The 15,731-nt window shown below is 37.3% G+C and overlaps 2 protein-coding genes across 4 annotated transcripts in view; one reads left to right on the top strand and one right to left on the bottom strand.

Annotated features, from left to right (window-relative positions):
* morn5 (MORN repeat containing 5) overlaps nt 1-4,561 on the bottom strand; it is a 31,980-nt gene extending 27,419 nt beyond the window's left edge. The window contains exons 1-4 of one of the 3 annotated variants that reach the window (XM_023960646.1): nt 4,398-4,561; nt 4,161-4,308; nt 1,967-2,078; nt 1,599-1,730 (exon numbers count right to left, since the gene is read on the bottom strand). In XM_023960646.1, the coding sequence (XP_023816414.1) occupies nt 1,599-1,730; nt 1,967-2,078; nt 4,161-4,308; nt 4,398-4,471 (466 nt within the window). In that variant the 5' untranslated portion in view covers nt 4,472-4,561. The remainder of the gene's footprint in view (nt 1-1,598; nt 1,731-1,966; nt 2,079-4,160; nt 4,309-4,397) is intronic. The other 2 variants (XM_023960647.1, XM_023960648.1) reach the window with 2 other exon arrangements.
* A 1-nt stretch (nt 4,562) lies between these two features.
* Nucleotides 4,563-14,885, top strand: ndufa8 (NADH:ubiquinone oxidoreductase subunit A8). Its single transcript, XM_004074826.3, has 4 exons — nt 4,563-4,942; nt 6,229-6,392; nt 13,152-13,317; nt 14,474-14,885. The coding sequence occupies exons 1-4, from the start codon at nt 4,892-4,894 to the stop codon at nt 14,609-14,611; spliced, it is 519 nt and encodes a 172-aa protein (XP_004074874.1). The 5' UTR covers nt 4,563-4,891; the 3' UTR covers nt 14,612-14,885.
* Nucleotides 14,886-15,731: the final 846 nt, after the last annotated feature.

The raw sequence follows: 15,731 nt of genomic DNA, 5'->3' as shown, positions 1-15,731 counted from the left end.
CTAGTTGTTCCACATCCACAGCTACGGGGGGGGGGGGGGGTTGGTCTCCTTCCTTTTTCTTGAAAGGAGCAAACACCCCCACTGGGAGGGTGGATCTTCCCTGTGACCCATCATCATCATCGCGGACCTCATCCTGGACGGAAGCCACCAAGCAATAAATTCAGTCTTCACACCCACTCTGACAAATGTGCGGATGGCTCGCAGGGTTAAAAAATAAGTCCATACAGGATACAGGAGCATTCCTCTCAAGGATCGGAGGACACAAGGGAAAGCACACGAGAGCAAAAATGTCAAAGGATATGTCACACTAAAGTCATGGAAATGACAAACATTAGAAAAGAAATAGAAGGAAGTCTTTCCTTTCATTTTAACTCTGAATAAAAGTATTGGGTTGTCTCATCCATTTTTACATTGATCCATACTAGAACCTTAATATTAATATATCATATTTAAGAAGGAAATACTGTAATTGATTCTGAAAAACTGGGATGCCATTTGATGACGAGGTGAATTCTCTTAGTATTTTGTCTTCAGATCTGAAATCTTTTGCCATCTGTTTATTTTATGTGTCAATTACCTAAACAGGATAGAAATTTTAACCACTAACATCAATAACACTGATGGTTGATTTTTTTTTTTTGGTAGCATGTCCTAACTTATGATTTGACATATGACGGTGTTTGCTATGAAAAGATACATTTATTCCAAAAGAACCAAATTTGAGGGATATTAAATAGATGAGACTTAAAGCAGCAGCTGTTTACTGGTTTTGTACACGATGTTGTGCATGATTTCACATTTCAACATCTGCATATTCACAGGAAAATCCATTAAAAAAACCTGCAGAGGCTTTGGCAGCTTTGTTATGCTGAAATTTACAGTACAGACCAAAAGTTTGGACACACCTTCCCATTCATTTAAATGAGAAGGTGTGTCCAAACCTTTGGTCTGTACTGTATGTCCAAGAGAAAAGTAAGATTATTAAAACTTAACGGTAAATGCAATACAATAAAATGTACAATGTACAATCAAAAATATCAATCTAAATATTTATGCAAAAAACAACAGGGTTTAATTAGTTTATTTATGAAACACTAATTCACTACCAGGATTTAAAACGGTGGAAAAAGCTGGAAACCAAAATAAAGCAAGCTAAAGTAAATGTGAGTAGTACACTTTTATTTAAATCTCCCAAAATCCAGATTGGTATAATTCTATTCATCCCAGATCGTTCAAATAAAACCATTTATATTCATATTATATTATATTATTATTATTTATATTATATTTTAACAATAGAGTATGAAACAGACTCTATTACAGGTTTTTGTTGTAATTCCTTGTGCTGAACGAGCAACAAGTGTCTGTTTTAAGCATATTAACTTCACCTAATTCCTAAAATACATGCTGAGGTTCCCCTTTTTCTAACAGCCTGCAATATTTCATTTCCAGCTTTATTTTGAAAATGCCATTTTCTCCTGGATGTTCCTGGATGTTCCTGTCTAGCGTAACACAAGCCCTCCTATCCCAGTTTTTCGGAGAATGTGACCACTCCTTTACTGTTCCTTGGTGTGAGCATCGTGCATTTTGTGTTTCACCTGCGCTCCTGACAAATCCGCCGCTGTAAGAGGTGATGACTCTGGTAACAGGGTCATAGAAACCATCTGCACAGTCATAGCAGCCTGCAGGAATAGGTCTAGGTGGGTGCAGATATGTCATTTGAGATTCTCCTGGAAACACAGAAAGGGTGTGTTTTTCTTTTCTTTTTAAAATAATTGTTTATATGAGTAGTAAAACCATGATATTTATGCTAATACCAGGCTACTAATATGGAAACAAAGATTTCAGCTTCTATTTTACAAAAGGTACAGATTCATTAAAAAATTGCATAGCTTTTTGAAAAAAAAAAAAAAAAAAAGCCTTTGGTGGAGGACACAACAGCTCCAAGCCAAATAAACATTCTAACCTGCAGGTCTTATCCCATTGCACCTCTCGCTGTAAAAACGCCTGTCGTTCCCATCACAGTAGTCCCAGTTGTTTTCCTGATATTGCAAACCGTCCACAAAAGTAAACGACCCCTTTTGATGAAGCACATAAAAATAGATCCATTCAGTTCAATTTAAACAATACTCTTATTATTTTTCTCTAGGATTTTGACAGGAAACCTTTATGAAAAAGGACTTTAATAAAAAGGCTGTTAGTTTGTAAAATAGAATAAGTTTCAGTGGGACTCAGAGTCGAAAAAAAGAAAAAAGAAGGCTACATTCACATCTGCACACTGAGGTGCAGCTGTGATCCTACAAGTGTAACACAGATTTGGTTTAAGCAAACACATATTTAAGTAGCGCAGTAGCTACAAAAGGCTCATTATTTTTCCCCAATTAATTTTAGTCAGCAGTTTTGCAAAAATATCAAAAGAAATACAACAAACACAAATTTTAAAATTTATATAAAACATAAACTATGATAATTTGAATTAAACAAAACATTAGAAATAGCTACCATTTGAACTATGATTTGGTCGAATATATCCTTGTACAAGAGAGAAATAATCCCTCCATCCACTCTTGTCTGCTCTTGAATCTTAGAATAACTAACGCACAAGACGTAACAAAAAGTAGTTTACAGTCTTCTCCATTTCCAAAATAACATTTTACAAGCCTGGAAATGCTAATTAACCAACAATGGACTCTGGAGCTGCTAAAGTCATTCATTATCAGGAGAAACATTGCTCTCGCTTAAATCTGTGCTTTAGCTTCCAAAAGAAATCTCGATGGCCTTTGAGCAGATTTGGTAATTTTTTTTTAGAAATTTGACCTTTCTTAAGAATAGAGGAACTATTCATTTAAATAAAAATGATTGTTTACAATTAAAACATACGTCTGATCTGCAAAATCATGCATAAGTTATTCACAATCTCAAGTTTTGAAACTTTCTTGTAATTATGGTGGTCCTCCTATATGACCTGGATTTATTTGTTCCAAATAAAGGCAGATGAATAAGAAATGTGTAAATTTGGGACTTTTCATACACAGTCTGAGTCACATTCACCCAAAAGGCTTTAATACAATATAATAAGAAGATAATTTCAGGACACAAGTTCACAAAGGAAAATATACTTTTACACTATATTTGAAATCCATTTAAATTGAACAGGTTTTGTTTAGCTGGCACAAAATGCAGGTTTGCAGTAGTGTTTTTGAGCCAAACTTTGGCATAGTTCAGTGTTGTTATAAGCAGGGATCTACAAAATGTGGCTCCGGAGCCAAATGTAGCTCTTTAACCCCTCCTGTACCTCCTGTATGGCTCTCTGGTTGAAGAATAATAAAGTGTTTTATAATTTTGGAAAGTAACATATTTTTTTGACTATAAATGCATAAAATAAAACAAAAAGGTCAAATTTTATGCCACTAATTTAAGCAAACATCACTCCACCTCGGGTCCTGAGTACAGTACCCATAAGGCTCCAACATTACATCTCGTGCTACGGCTTCATAGTTTACCAAAGTTGAACATTTTGGTATATATATTTTTTGAAAAAAAAGATTCTTTAAAGATATTGTTTTTATTCAAATGCATATCACTGACTGTCTTATTTTTCCAATGGGGGAACTATGATTTGTGGCTCCTACTGGGCTGCAGTCAGTAAGAAACTGACCAAAAAAGCCTCTTTAAATGCTGAAGTTGTCAGACCCCTGGTATAAGGCATAGACATAACCACAATAACGACAACCACGGGAATAGCAGAACATCTCCTAGAAAAGAAAAGACAGCAATTATTAAATATGTATTTTAAAAAGGTAATTACCACTCATCATGATGTTGAGAAAGATATAAAAAAATCGTGTTGGGCTTTCTTGCTGAAATAATAAATTAAATTGAAATATTATTCATAGTTTGATTTAATTTAGTGCCAAAAGTGATTCAATAAAATGTTAATTGATATAATTTTTTTTCAAATCAAGTCAAATCAGTCAACAGCCACCAAAATCAAATTTGGTGGCTGATGACTGACTTGACTTGCGTAAAACAGAAAAACGAATACATAGCTATATAGTTATTTTTTTGTGAATACAATAATCTAAAGGAAAAATTGATCAATACATTTTAGACAAAGCTCTCTGAAACAATGTAAAAACCATGCATGGGTTGGCACTCACTTGTTTAGATATGCCGTCTTCCCAGATAGACTCATATTTAATCCCATTTGGAAAGAGAAGCATTCCTTTTCCATGAAACATTCCATCCTTCATCTCTCCAACATACTTGGTGTTTGTGGGAAAGGTGTACTCACCTTCTCCGTGCATCCTGAGGCAGAGCATTACAAACAACGCCAATTCAGTTATTTATTTATTTTTAATGAATTTGATCCAGGTCACAAAAAGAAAACATTGTACCTGTCATTTTCTGTGCACCCTTTGTAACTTCTTCCAATAAACTGCATAAGTTCGCTGACCTTGTTGTCCTCCATCTGTTTTTACAAAGAAATAAGCAAGGTTAAAATGTCAGCGGCGGTACTGATAAAACGATACCATGGCAACAGAGCAACAAGCAGCCGACAGTACGGGCTGGCTTTAACTTGCGGAGAAAAAAAATTAAAAATAGAAGAAAAAAACTTTACTTTGAACACATTTATTATTTTACATTTTAAAATATTTTAATAATTATATAAATCAAAATATTTCGATCTGTTCTAAATTTCTTTCATGTTCGAGCTTGCGCATGTGGATACGTCATCAATAAGCGCCGTAAAGCGACGGGACCAGGGAGAGAAAACTGACCTTCTCCTTTGCTTCGTCGCTTGACCTAAGTCAAGCAAGGAGCACCTTGATGGTTTTTGCCTGCTACGTTTGATTTTTCCACAGCTGCTGTCTTGTACTGCCCCTGAACCATGCCCAGGACGAGGGATATCCCCACACTGCAGGAGCTGAAGGTGGACGAGGTGAGCAGCGGTTATCCTTAGCTGACATGCTAACCGGCTAGCGTGTGTGTTGACGATGGCTTATGCCTTACTGCTATCAGTTTCCCCCACTTTTAAGTTCATTAGGCAAAGCCACATCTGGAAAGATTTTCATTACTTTTTGGCACTTTAAAAGCAAACCAACTTTTAAGGAAATCTACTTTTATTGGACTATTTGTATCTGATATTTCCAAATTTTCGCAGGCATGCGCGCATATCCTAGCTTAGCCACCAGATCTCTCTCTGCGAGACTAGCTGTCTTCAATGTTCTCTTTTTACTCTCCACACTACTATGTGGCAGCATTCCGAGGCAACACCAAAACATTCCTCTTCTTCTTTTTTAGAGCCAGATTAAGTCCAAAACTGAAAGCAGACAAAATATAAAATGTAAATATTCAGGTGGCAGACATAATTTTCATTAAAAAGTTAAAACAGAAGTCAGAAAAGAAAAAGGAAAAATGTCTACAAAGTTTGCAAAATATTAAACTAAAGGGGAAAAAAGTTTTTTTTTTTTTTTTTTCATTAAATAAAACGATAATAAAACAGTTATAGGGCTACACAGCGCTCCTGCCTCACAGCAAGAAGGCCCCCGGTTCAAGTCCCTGGGGGAACTTAAACAAAACACCAACGGGGGACCTTTCTGTGTGGAGTTTGCATGTTCTCCCTGTGCATGTGTGGGTTTTCTCCGGGGACTCCTGCTCCCTCCCACCGTCCAAAAACATGCTTCATAGGTTAATTGGTTACTCTAAATTGTCCCTAAGTGTGAATGTCCAGGATGTCCCCTGCCTTCGCCCACAAGTGGCCGGGATAGGCTCCTGCAGCCCCATGACCGCGAAAGCGACAAAACGGGTTTAGAAGATGAATGAATAAAACAGATATTTTATTAAAAATACCACATCCTGTAAGTATTTCATTATATATTTAGTTCTTGCATAGTGCCACATATGGAGAAAAAGTATAAATAATTTTACATAGTTTAATATTACAAGGAAATTATATCCGGTCCCAATAACATTTAATTTAGAGCTAAGATGAGATTCAATGGTGTGTTTAAAATATCCTAAATTTTCCAGCTTTTTGACCATCTTACCTTACTCCAATCCTTTCTCTTTCTGGAGCAATGCAAGAAACACAATTTTGTTACATCCACATCTGTAATGTAACGTTGTCAAAACGACCCAACAATTCATTTAAGAGAATTTTTTAAAGTTCTTTGTTTGATTATTATTTTTGCTTTGTTGAATCTTGTGTTTTTCTTGTCCCTGCAGATCGCTGTGTCATCTGCAGTGCTAAAAGCTGCTGCCCACCATTATGGCTCCCAGTGTGACAAAGCCAACAAGGAGTTCATGTTGTGCCGCTGGGAAGAGAAAGACCCCAGGAAGTGTCTAGAAGAAGGGAGGAAGGTCAATGAGTGTGCACTCAACTTCTTCAGGTAACTCTGGGGTTTCTACTTCTTATGTGATCACATTTTTTAGATTTGTTAGTTCATCAGCTGCAGTGGATGTTAGGAATGTGTGGAGTCAATGGAGTAATTGCATAAGTTGGAAAAGATGCATGGCAGAGATCAAACGATGAAAGCAGTTCCTGCTATGCTTGCTTACTACATAAAACATGAGACTAACTCTGTGACATTGTAGTAGACAGGAGAAAAAATAAATTTCAGGAAAACTATTAGATTATTGTGACTAAAAAATGTTTTATGAAAAAATGAACACAGTAAGTAGTTTGTGGGAACTTTTTAAATACGGCTAGAAAAAAAGCTAAAACAACAATAAAAGCAAATATCTTCATGAGAACCACAAATGAGAAAAGGGTTAAGATTTTGCTGTAGTATGAAAGCAAACCTCCCTGCATCCCACTTGAACAAATGAACTATCAATAGAAAAGCCAGAATCTCTTTAGGGTAGCTTAAAAGGTTCAAATATATGTCCACCATGGAGAACATGATTAAACTGGCTGGTTTTCTGGAAGAAGTAATGATTTTGATTTAAAGAAGGAATGACTTTCTCTAGAACAGGTAGCTCAGAACATTAACAATTGAATGTATTGACCATTTAATCAGTTGGTCATATAACATATGATGGTGCTCCTAAGGTATTTTTATAATATAAAGTTTCGTGCTCACCAGAGTTTATTTCCTTAAAAATTCTGCTTCATTGAGCAAGTGTGAGAACTCATTTGAACTCTGGTGTCGACTAAACAACCCGTCTGCCTAAAAACAACGGCTCACTCTAAAATGAACTTCGGTGTAAATGCAGATGGACCAAAAGAGAAAAGAAGCACAGAAAGTAAATATGGAAGAAAGATTAAAATAGTTCAAATGTTGTTTATCTTTCAGCATATCCCATCAGAGGTCGATGGCTCACAGTGCTTATTCCTAAAAGATTAGGTTTTTGAAAACATTCAGCCGTTATTAAAGACCCACTCCAAAAAACAAACATGTTTTTATGTTCTTATAGCATTTTTCTCATGATGGAGGACATTTCTAAAGAAAATAAATTTTAAAATTGTATTTATGCGTATGATTGAACTTGTGATGGATCAGGAGCAGATAAAAACCCGTTGTTTGAAAAAGCTCTGTTGTGACGCACCAACTGAAATGGGCTGGCCAAAGATTCTATGCTTCGCTCCATTCTGATGCATCCACTTGCAGACAGACAGATCCTATACTTCTAAATTTTCCTTGTCTGAGCTGGCATCTGGCTCATAACTGGATAGCTCCAATATTGCTCACCATTTCTGTTGCACCGCTAATGATGGCATGGGGTTGTGAGGGGCTGTAAGCTAGCAGGAGTGAGTGAAAACAAAGCGATGATGGGAATATCAGTGGGGGGGGGTTACTTCCGTACCAACAGCCCCGCCCACAACTCATAGGTGAATTTCTAATGAACCCATGCTGCTCTGCAGAAACTCTTTAAAAAAAAAAGACACTTTTTTTTTTTTTTGGCCAAAAACTGCAATGGAAAGGAATATAGGTTGAGTGGGACTTTAAAGCTTTCAGATTTCAACATCGTCTTGGATTAGAGTTCTTGCTCCCATATAATTCAGTATCTAGATTGATTCCTAAACTCGTGTTACCTTGGAGACAGACTTATTTTTAAACTGCTACTATTTTTTATCAGGTCTTACAGTAATTATAAAAATATCCCCACGTCTTTAGTACAACCGCTTCTGTCTTGCTAGTTTAAGTGTTAAAATAAAAGGGGAACATTTCAACAAACTTTTAAAACGCACCTTTTTCATACATAAGGCGCATCAGATAATAAGACACTTAAAATAAAAGTCCCCTGTAATAAATTGTTATATGACTACACTACCCAGAATGCCTAGAGGCGTCAAGAGGCATGCAATTGGTCAGAGGGGTTGATGGGAAATTTTAGTTAGTGTTGCAGCTTTCAGATGTACTTAAGACATTTTGACAGATGCACAAAGTGCATTCATTATCCCGCTTATACCATGGTCATTTACCAAAGATTCTATCAGTTTTTACTACATTATTCTTGTTATTTTTTTTTGGTTTAGATCGCTTTTTTCTCCAAAAGCGGCTATTTGTTACGTGGTGCGGCGTGTTGTCACGGTACATGACCACGACCTCGACTGCAGTGGCAAAGGAAAGCGATATACAGTAAACCCTTGTTTTTCGCGGGGGTTACGTTCCAAAAAGAACCCGTGAAAGGCAAAATCCGTGAAGTAGAAACCTCTATTTTTTTTTAACAATTATTATACAGTTAAATACTCTGTTGTAAATTGAAAAGACAGAACAAACAATTTTACAGGCTCAAGCATTTGTTTCACAAATAAAAGGACTTTAGAAACGTATTTTTCAACAAATAACTTCTGTACTGTACTGTCAAATAATAATTTGAATCATAGATGTGAACAGAAGGCTTCAAATCGCCCCGCCCACTGGGACCTGAAGAATTTGATTAAACGGGAGAAAATATAAAATGATTATGAAAAAAATACAAAGTACAGTTGTACAAATAGTGTATTTCACTGCTCTTCAGACTGAGCTGCTGCATCCTGACTCCACTCTGCAGTGTTTTCTTCTTTTGAAGCCCGCGGTGCAGGTGTGTTTGTTCAGGAGAAGAACAGTGAAAGGCAGTTGTTGTCGCTCTTTTTTCTATGGGTTTTAGAGAAACTCGAAATTGCAAGAGAATTTGCACGTACGTAATGTAAATTTGGCGAGTTGTTTTACGTACTTGTACATATTAAACCGCAATGTCAATGACGCACAGGTAGAGAAGAAGCGGAGTGACTTTTTAGCCAATTAGAATGCAGAACACAATGCACGATGCAAATCCGTGAAGTAGCGAAACCGTGAAAAGTAAACCGTGTTATAGCGAGGGATCACTGTATATGCTGATCGTCATGATAAAGCATCAGTTCAGAGAGGAAGTTCACCTCTTCCCACTTGTTTTTGTCCAGATGAATACGATATCATCGTCCATCGTGATGGGTGACTGACATCCCGATGGAGAGACCACCATCGTGATGCCACGCCCCCGCCACGTTGCGCGTCGACACCATAAGCCGCGGTTACATGTACAAAATATCTTGATGGGATCAATGGTCGGATTAGAATCCAACCGTGTACATGGGCCCAGAAAAATGTTTTCAGAATATAAAAACGTTCACTAAGGTCACAATTTCGGTCGGAATAAATCATTGGCACATGCGCAGTATTCGCACATGCGCAGTTTGAAAACCGGAAGGGGATACAACTTCCGCCGAGCGGCTTTTTTTCCAAACTTTATTGAATGTAACAATTCAATACAAAACGATAACAGCACCGAACGGCTATATATATTGACATGTCAGCTCGGTAAAATACGAGATGATCTTCTAAACGTGCTTTTAATAATGTTACGGTTATTATCAAACACCTGTTCGCTCATCATTTGAATTTTAATCCGTGTGGTCAGTGCTTTTTCTGAACGGAGCCAGGATTAGCAGTATGCTAACACGGGCTAACAACATTAGCTTTGGGTGGCGCTGCACGTAAACGTGTAAGAATAACATCAGCTTTTATTTAGTCGGGACACGACTGGAAACACAAATCCACGTGATTGTTTGAATGTTTTCTAAGGACTGAGCGACATTTCTGCTTTGAAGCTCAAACCGCTGTGTGTGCTGACGATCCGAGCTGTGCTCAGACACACGTTTAGACCCGGTTCTGAGTTCGGTTGCTTGTACCCCTATAGAGCTGCGGGACGGATCGCAGCCTGAAATCTCCCACACATACCGCTCATGTACCCCCCCCTTTTCCCATCAAACACAAAGCTGTAAATCCGCGCTCCGCCGGTCCACTTCACTAATTAAGTGCGGGAGCGACTACACTTCTTTTCTATCTTGCTTGTTACTTTTTCTGTTAAAGTCACTTCCCTCAGTTTATACTGGATCATTGCGGATTAACCATTAGTTGGGAAATAAAATGAAAAAAGCAAAATAACGAATAGCAGTTATATAAGAACGAAAAATGTAAAAATACCCCCCCCCCCCCCCCCCCCCCCGACGATGTCATCGTCCATCCCGATGGTTGACAGCAAACATCGTCAACGGCCAAATTAGGGGACATCGCCCAACCCTAGATGAAGCAAAAGTTTGTTTTAAATTGTTGTTCAGTCTTTTTAAACTATAAGCAGAAAAACTAAACCAACAGTGACATTTTTGGGAAGTTTGCTGCGTTTCCAGGTGATGGAATTGGGATCTCCGACATGGTGGAATACCAACCCTTTTTTGGTGTGTGCTGGAAGAATATTATCCTCCCCCTTTTGCATTGGCCTAAAGGGAACATCTTTTTTCTAATGTTTGATGGAAAAGGTGATATTTGATTGGGCAGAAAAATCCCATTTTCAAAGCCTGGTCTGCTACGCTGGTGTCATCTACAAAACCAAACAGCGTTCCTGTGGTTGGAGCGTGATTAAAGATGTGGCTTTAAGAATTCATGTGAAACACGGGTCAGACAAAGTTTGCGGTTGGGGGTCTTTCATTTCTTACATGGTGATTGACATAAGGGTAAAAGAAAAAATGTGGTCTGAGGCTGCAAATGCTGCTGATGGACAGTTCTTTTAGAGTTTGAAGTTGCTAAGTATACATAGCAGATTTCAGAAGTTTCCTGCTCTGTGGTATGTCCCACTATTAGGCTCTTCAGCTGAAAATCGGTTGTAAAGTTCAACTGTAAGGCTGACATCTTAAAACATGGATTTGTGCTCATTCTGGGATTGGGTTCAGCAACCATATTTCATAAAAAAAGTTGAGTGAAGCTAATGATGATTTAAAAACTCATGTTCAAACTACAGGCAGACTTTAATGACACTCATGGGCTTCCATACTCTGTTAATTCTGAAGGATTTGAAACACCGTTATAAGCATATTTTTAGGTGAAATAAAACAGTTGCCGTTGGTTACATATCTCATAAATTCAGGTCAAAACTGCTTTTGGATCCATTTTGGCTAAAAAAACCCTCAAGAATGTTCTGGTAGAAAGCGATTTCTTTTTGCATTTCGTTTCCAAGTTTATCAACAGAGTTTTATCTTCTTTTTTTTATCTAATCATCATCTGGAAAAAATGTAAAAGTTCTCACTAGAAACAAAAGCAGAACTTTTTACTGAGCTGCTTGTTAAAGCAAGACTTGGCAGTAACTTATCTTTTGATTCTAGTTCCACATTAGATATGTGGTGTGTGTTGTGAAGGCGAGTTTTCATTTTGCTCCCACAATAAATGCAATGCTTCATTGCATTTATTTGTAGGAGCTTATAGTTTTATGGCTCTTAGAAATGTGGAATTATGTTTTTAATACACTCTTAAGAAGAACTTTTTGGTAACAAAACACTGGCAGGTGTCAAAGAGAATTTGTCTTTTGCATTTACTGTACACTATTAAATTATTTTTTTAAAGTCTCTCCACGCGCTATTGATTGACAGCATTTACTAGTTTTTTTCTGTAGCAAAAACAGATTATTCATTTTTGTGTGCGAGTGATTTAATGGTAGTTAAGCCCTGGAAGGCGGGTTCTGTCATTGGCTGCAAACAGGACACATTTGAAGCAGTGATGGAGAGGAGGTCACTGAACAGACTCCTTTCAATCATGGACAACCCAGAGCATCCTCTCCACCCTGTTCTAGACAAACAGCGGAGCTCCTTCTCTAGGAGGCTCAGACAGCTCCGCTCCAAAACTGCCTGGTACCAAAAGTCATTCATACCCAACGCAATAACCCTGTACAACAACACACTATGCAAAAGATAACCTTTGCACATTTTTATTATCTATTTATTTAGTTTTTTTCCATTTTGCACATTTCTTTTGCACATCCTTTTACCTGCACTGTTCTGTAAATAGCTTTTTAAATTATACTACTTACTTTGATGTTTGCATTTATGCTACATTTTCTTTGTTCTTGTTGTTTTGTTTTTTATTCATTTCATTCTAAGTCTTTTTTCCCCTCTGCTGTCAGTTGCTATGGTGACAAACAAATTTCCCACGTGTGGGATCAATAAAGTATTTCTGATTCTGATTTTTTTTCTTTTTTCTTCAATTTCACTACTGTCGCTGGAAAAGTTCTTTCTCTTTTCAGAAATGTTCATCACATAGGGAGCGCTGGGAGGAACCTACCTTTTCAGAAAATACGCAAAATGTTTCAGATTGTTTTGACATTGATTAGCTAATTTTTTTTTTTTTTTTTAGGATCACACATAGGAGTTTAGCACAACTCCTATGTAGAAAATCTACGTTACACTTTTATTAAACAGTTAAAAGCAGCTCCTTCTGTCATGCAATCACAAGGACGATCCAGGGCTTTTGTTTTTCCTGTCCCAAGTCTGGGTAAATGTGGAAGGGCATTCAACTGACCTCCAAATCAGTCAGGGAAATCACAAACAGAACTGCTTATGAATGAGCAATTTGAATATTTTTAAATGTGACATGACAGAGATCTTTGAGGAGCATCAACCATAAATCTCACTAAATGGGACTGAGTTATGCATCCCGGGATTTGTCTCTTTTAACTGCTGCATCATGTCTTTACTGACCACTGAACACAGCTTTGCACTCATGTAACACTAAACTAGCTCCGTTGTTTAAAATAAAATAAAGTTGACAGACGTACCGCTAATTATTAAGAGATTTCAATAAAATAGTTAAACCCATTTTATTTATTAATGCGTGTCTGTCTGCCCTGTGCTTCTTTAGGCAAATCAAGGGGAACTGCGCGGAGTCCTTTACAGAGTACTGGACCTGTCTGGATTACACCAACCTGGCAGAACTGCGTCACTGCCGCAAACAGCAGCAAGCATTCGACAGCTGCGTCCTCGACAAACTTGGTTGGGAGAGACCTGAACTGGGAGATCTATCAAAAGTGAGACTCGTAACTCTTTGTGAATTTGTGCACAGCACTGCTGATGGCGTCTATTCTTGCTGATTGTGGGCTATGCAAGAAGCCCTGATTGCATTTGTGCAGTTCTCTCACTCAGTAACCGTTGTGAGCAGGGAAATTATGTGTTTTTGTGTTGCTTTGGATTTTTTTTAAGTAGCTTTTCTTATGCTAGCAAGCATCATTGGGGTTTATGCAATCAAATCTGTGCCAAAAGTTAATCATGAGAGCAGTTTTTTGTCATTTAAACAAAGTCTTAAGCTTTAATCTTTTTTTTGTTACTTTTGCTTAAAAAAACAAAACAAATAGCATCAGTATTTTATGAAAGAAATCTGATTGTCAATCCTTTTGGTTGCAAATAAAGAAACAATATATTCACCTATCTTATGGATAATGAACTGTTACATTTTCTGACATTTATTTCTTTAGTTCACCTGCAACCAGTTTGTCAAAAACACAAATTTCTTTTTTTAAACTAAGATTTTGCACATTTTTTGTTCTCTTTAAACTATATCTGTAAATTGAGCCTTTAAATGCCTTTTAGGTAGCTTTAATATTGTATCAAATTTAGATGTATTGCTGTCCAAGATATGTTAAGTCATAACAAATCAGAAAAAGTATGTAAAGTCTGAGTTCAAGAACAATTTTTTTCCCACGGAAATGGGAGTTTAAAGCGGTACAATCATCCCTAAACTGGTTTTTCTTTAATACATCACATGTTGCAGATTATTTCTATATTTAATGGTCACATTCTTATAATTAGGGCTACAAAAAATGTTTTTATTTTTTTAAATTAGCACAAGCAGAAAATTCTTAAATAGGGAAAATCCCAAGACAAAAGGAAGATGGAGGAAAAGACTTTGGTTTCAAATAGTTTTTCTTTTCTTTTCTTTAAACAGGGTTCATGTAAACCTGAAGGCTAAAACACTGTATTCATTTCACACAATGCAAAAATATGTACAAATTCCTCGTTTTTTGAATATCATTTCTTCATTTATTTGTCTTGCATCATTGAGCTTTATTTTTTTTATGTCAACATCTTGGTTGTTTATAGCACATTTTAAAGGTTGTAGTAATAGATTTGAAATCCTTTAATTTACCGTCAATGTAAATTTACCTTTTTTTTAAAATTTCTTCACAGGTGACCAAAGTGTCGACTGCTAGACCCTTACCAGAAAACCCCTACCACTCTAGACCTCGTCCTGAGCCGAACCCAGTCATCGAGGGGAAGCTGGAGCCTGCCAAATACGGCAGCAGGCTATTCTTTTGGAGCTGGTGATTAAAGCTCGCTAGAGAAAAGTCTGAATAAGACCCTATAGAGCCATGAGTTTTGTCTAAAAACAGCCGAACCACTTCTGAGCATTGATGGATTCACAATACTCGAAAGAGTGAAATGGTTTTTGTTCAAACACAAGTATCGAAATTCTGGCTGTGGTTCTTTTTCTTTGGACAGCACTCATGTCTGATTGTTGGAAAATGATATTTTGTCTTTTCTGGCCACTTCTGTAAATTATTGTTGTCAGAAAATAAAAATACAAATTTTACCTCTGGAATGTTTTGCTTTTTTCCACAATATGGTCAATGTTTGAAACTGTTTTTTAACCTTAGAAACGCGTAGCCATGCCTAGGCGTCTGTGTTTTGTCAGTCTGTATTGTCAGACTGATGCAGGTTGAGGTTGAAGGTCAAGGCTGAGGGTCATTACCTGCAGCCAGCAAGAGCTGCTTTTGCTTCCTCCTTTTCTCTCAGCTCACTTCCTGCCTGTGACCTGCAGTGGAAGAAGACCAGAAGGGTAGTGTTCAGGGATTCACGGCGGAGTGTGTTATTGCTGCCGGCACGTGCACGCTCATGCAGACGTGGCTTCTTGACCCGGGACGGAAGCAGATACGAAGCCAAGTCAAAGACGGCACTGACTTGTGGAACATCCACTCAGTCAACACTCGGGTGGTGTCGGGCCTCTGTCCAACTTCTAAGATTATCTGCTTTCAGGAGGAACACAGCTCACTGTTAAAGGTCTTTGACAGCACTCGTCCAAATCTTTTAGAAATAGTAATAGATAATTTAATCTCTTTCACAATAATTTGATCAGATGAGTTTATTACACTTAAAAAAAGACATGGACTTTATATTTTGTGCACGTTTAGAATGTCTTTAGTCCTAATTTGTTCAGTTTATGTAAAATCACAAAATTGTTGCTTATTGAAGACATTTTTACATATAATGTAAAAAACAAAAAAAAATTTCCTGGTACTTTTCACTATATTTCCATCAATTTTCCTTTTTTATCCAAAAGAAGAAAGTTACGGCATATTTTTGAGCATGTTTGGATGGTTTTTACGGGGTGTGAATAATCTTGGATTCAGAAATCCCCTCACAAGGTGTGGTCTCCATCCACGGCTTG

The sequence above is a fragment of the Oryzias latipes genome, chromosome 12 (assembly GCF_002234675.1).
Source record: "Oryzias latipes chromosome 12, ASM223467v1".
Taxonomy (NCBI): Eukaryota; Metazoa; Chordata; class Actinopteri; order Beloniformes; family Adrianichthyidae; genus Oryzias; species Oryzias latipes.
This window is presented reverse-complemented; position numbering and strand designations above follow the sequence as displayed.

What these genes read in the sequence shown, in the direction of transcription:
- ndufa8 (XM_004074826.3), top strand. Translation starts at nt 4,892, where the DNA reads ATGCCCAGGACGAGGGATATCCCCACACTGCAGGAGCTGAAGGTGGAC. An exon ending in AGGAGCTGAAGGTGGACGAG is followed by an intron (nt 4,943 to 6,228) that starts GTGAGCAGCGGT and finishes TTGTCCCTGCAG; the next exon opens with ATCGCTGTGTCATCTGCAGT. An exon ending in AACTGGGAGATCTATCAAAA is followed by an intron (nt 13,318 to 14,473) that starts GTGAGACTCGTA and finishes ATTTCTTCACAG; the next exon opens with GTGACCAAAGTGTCGACTGC.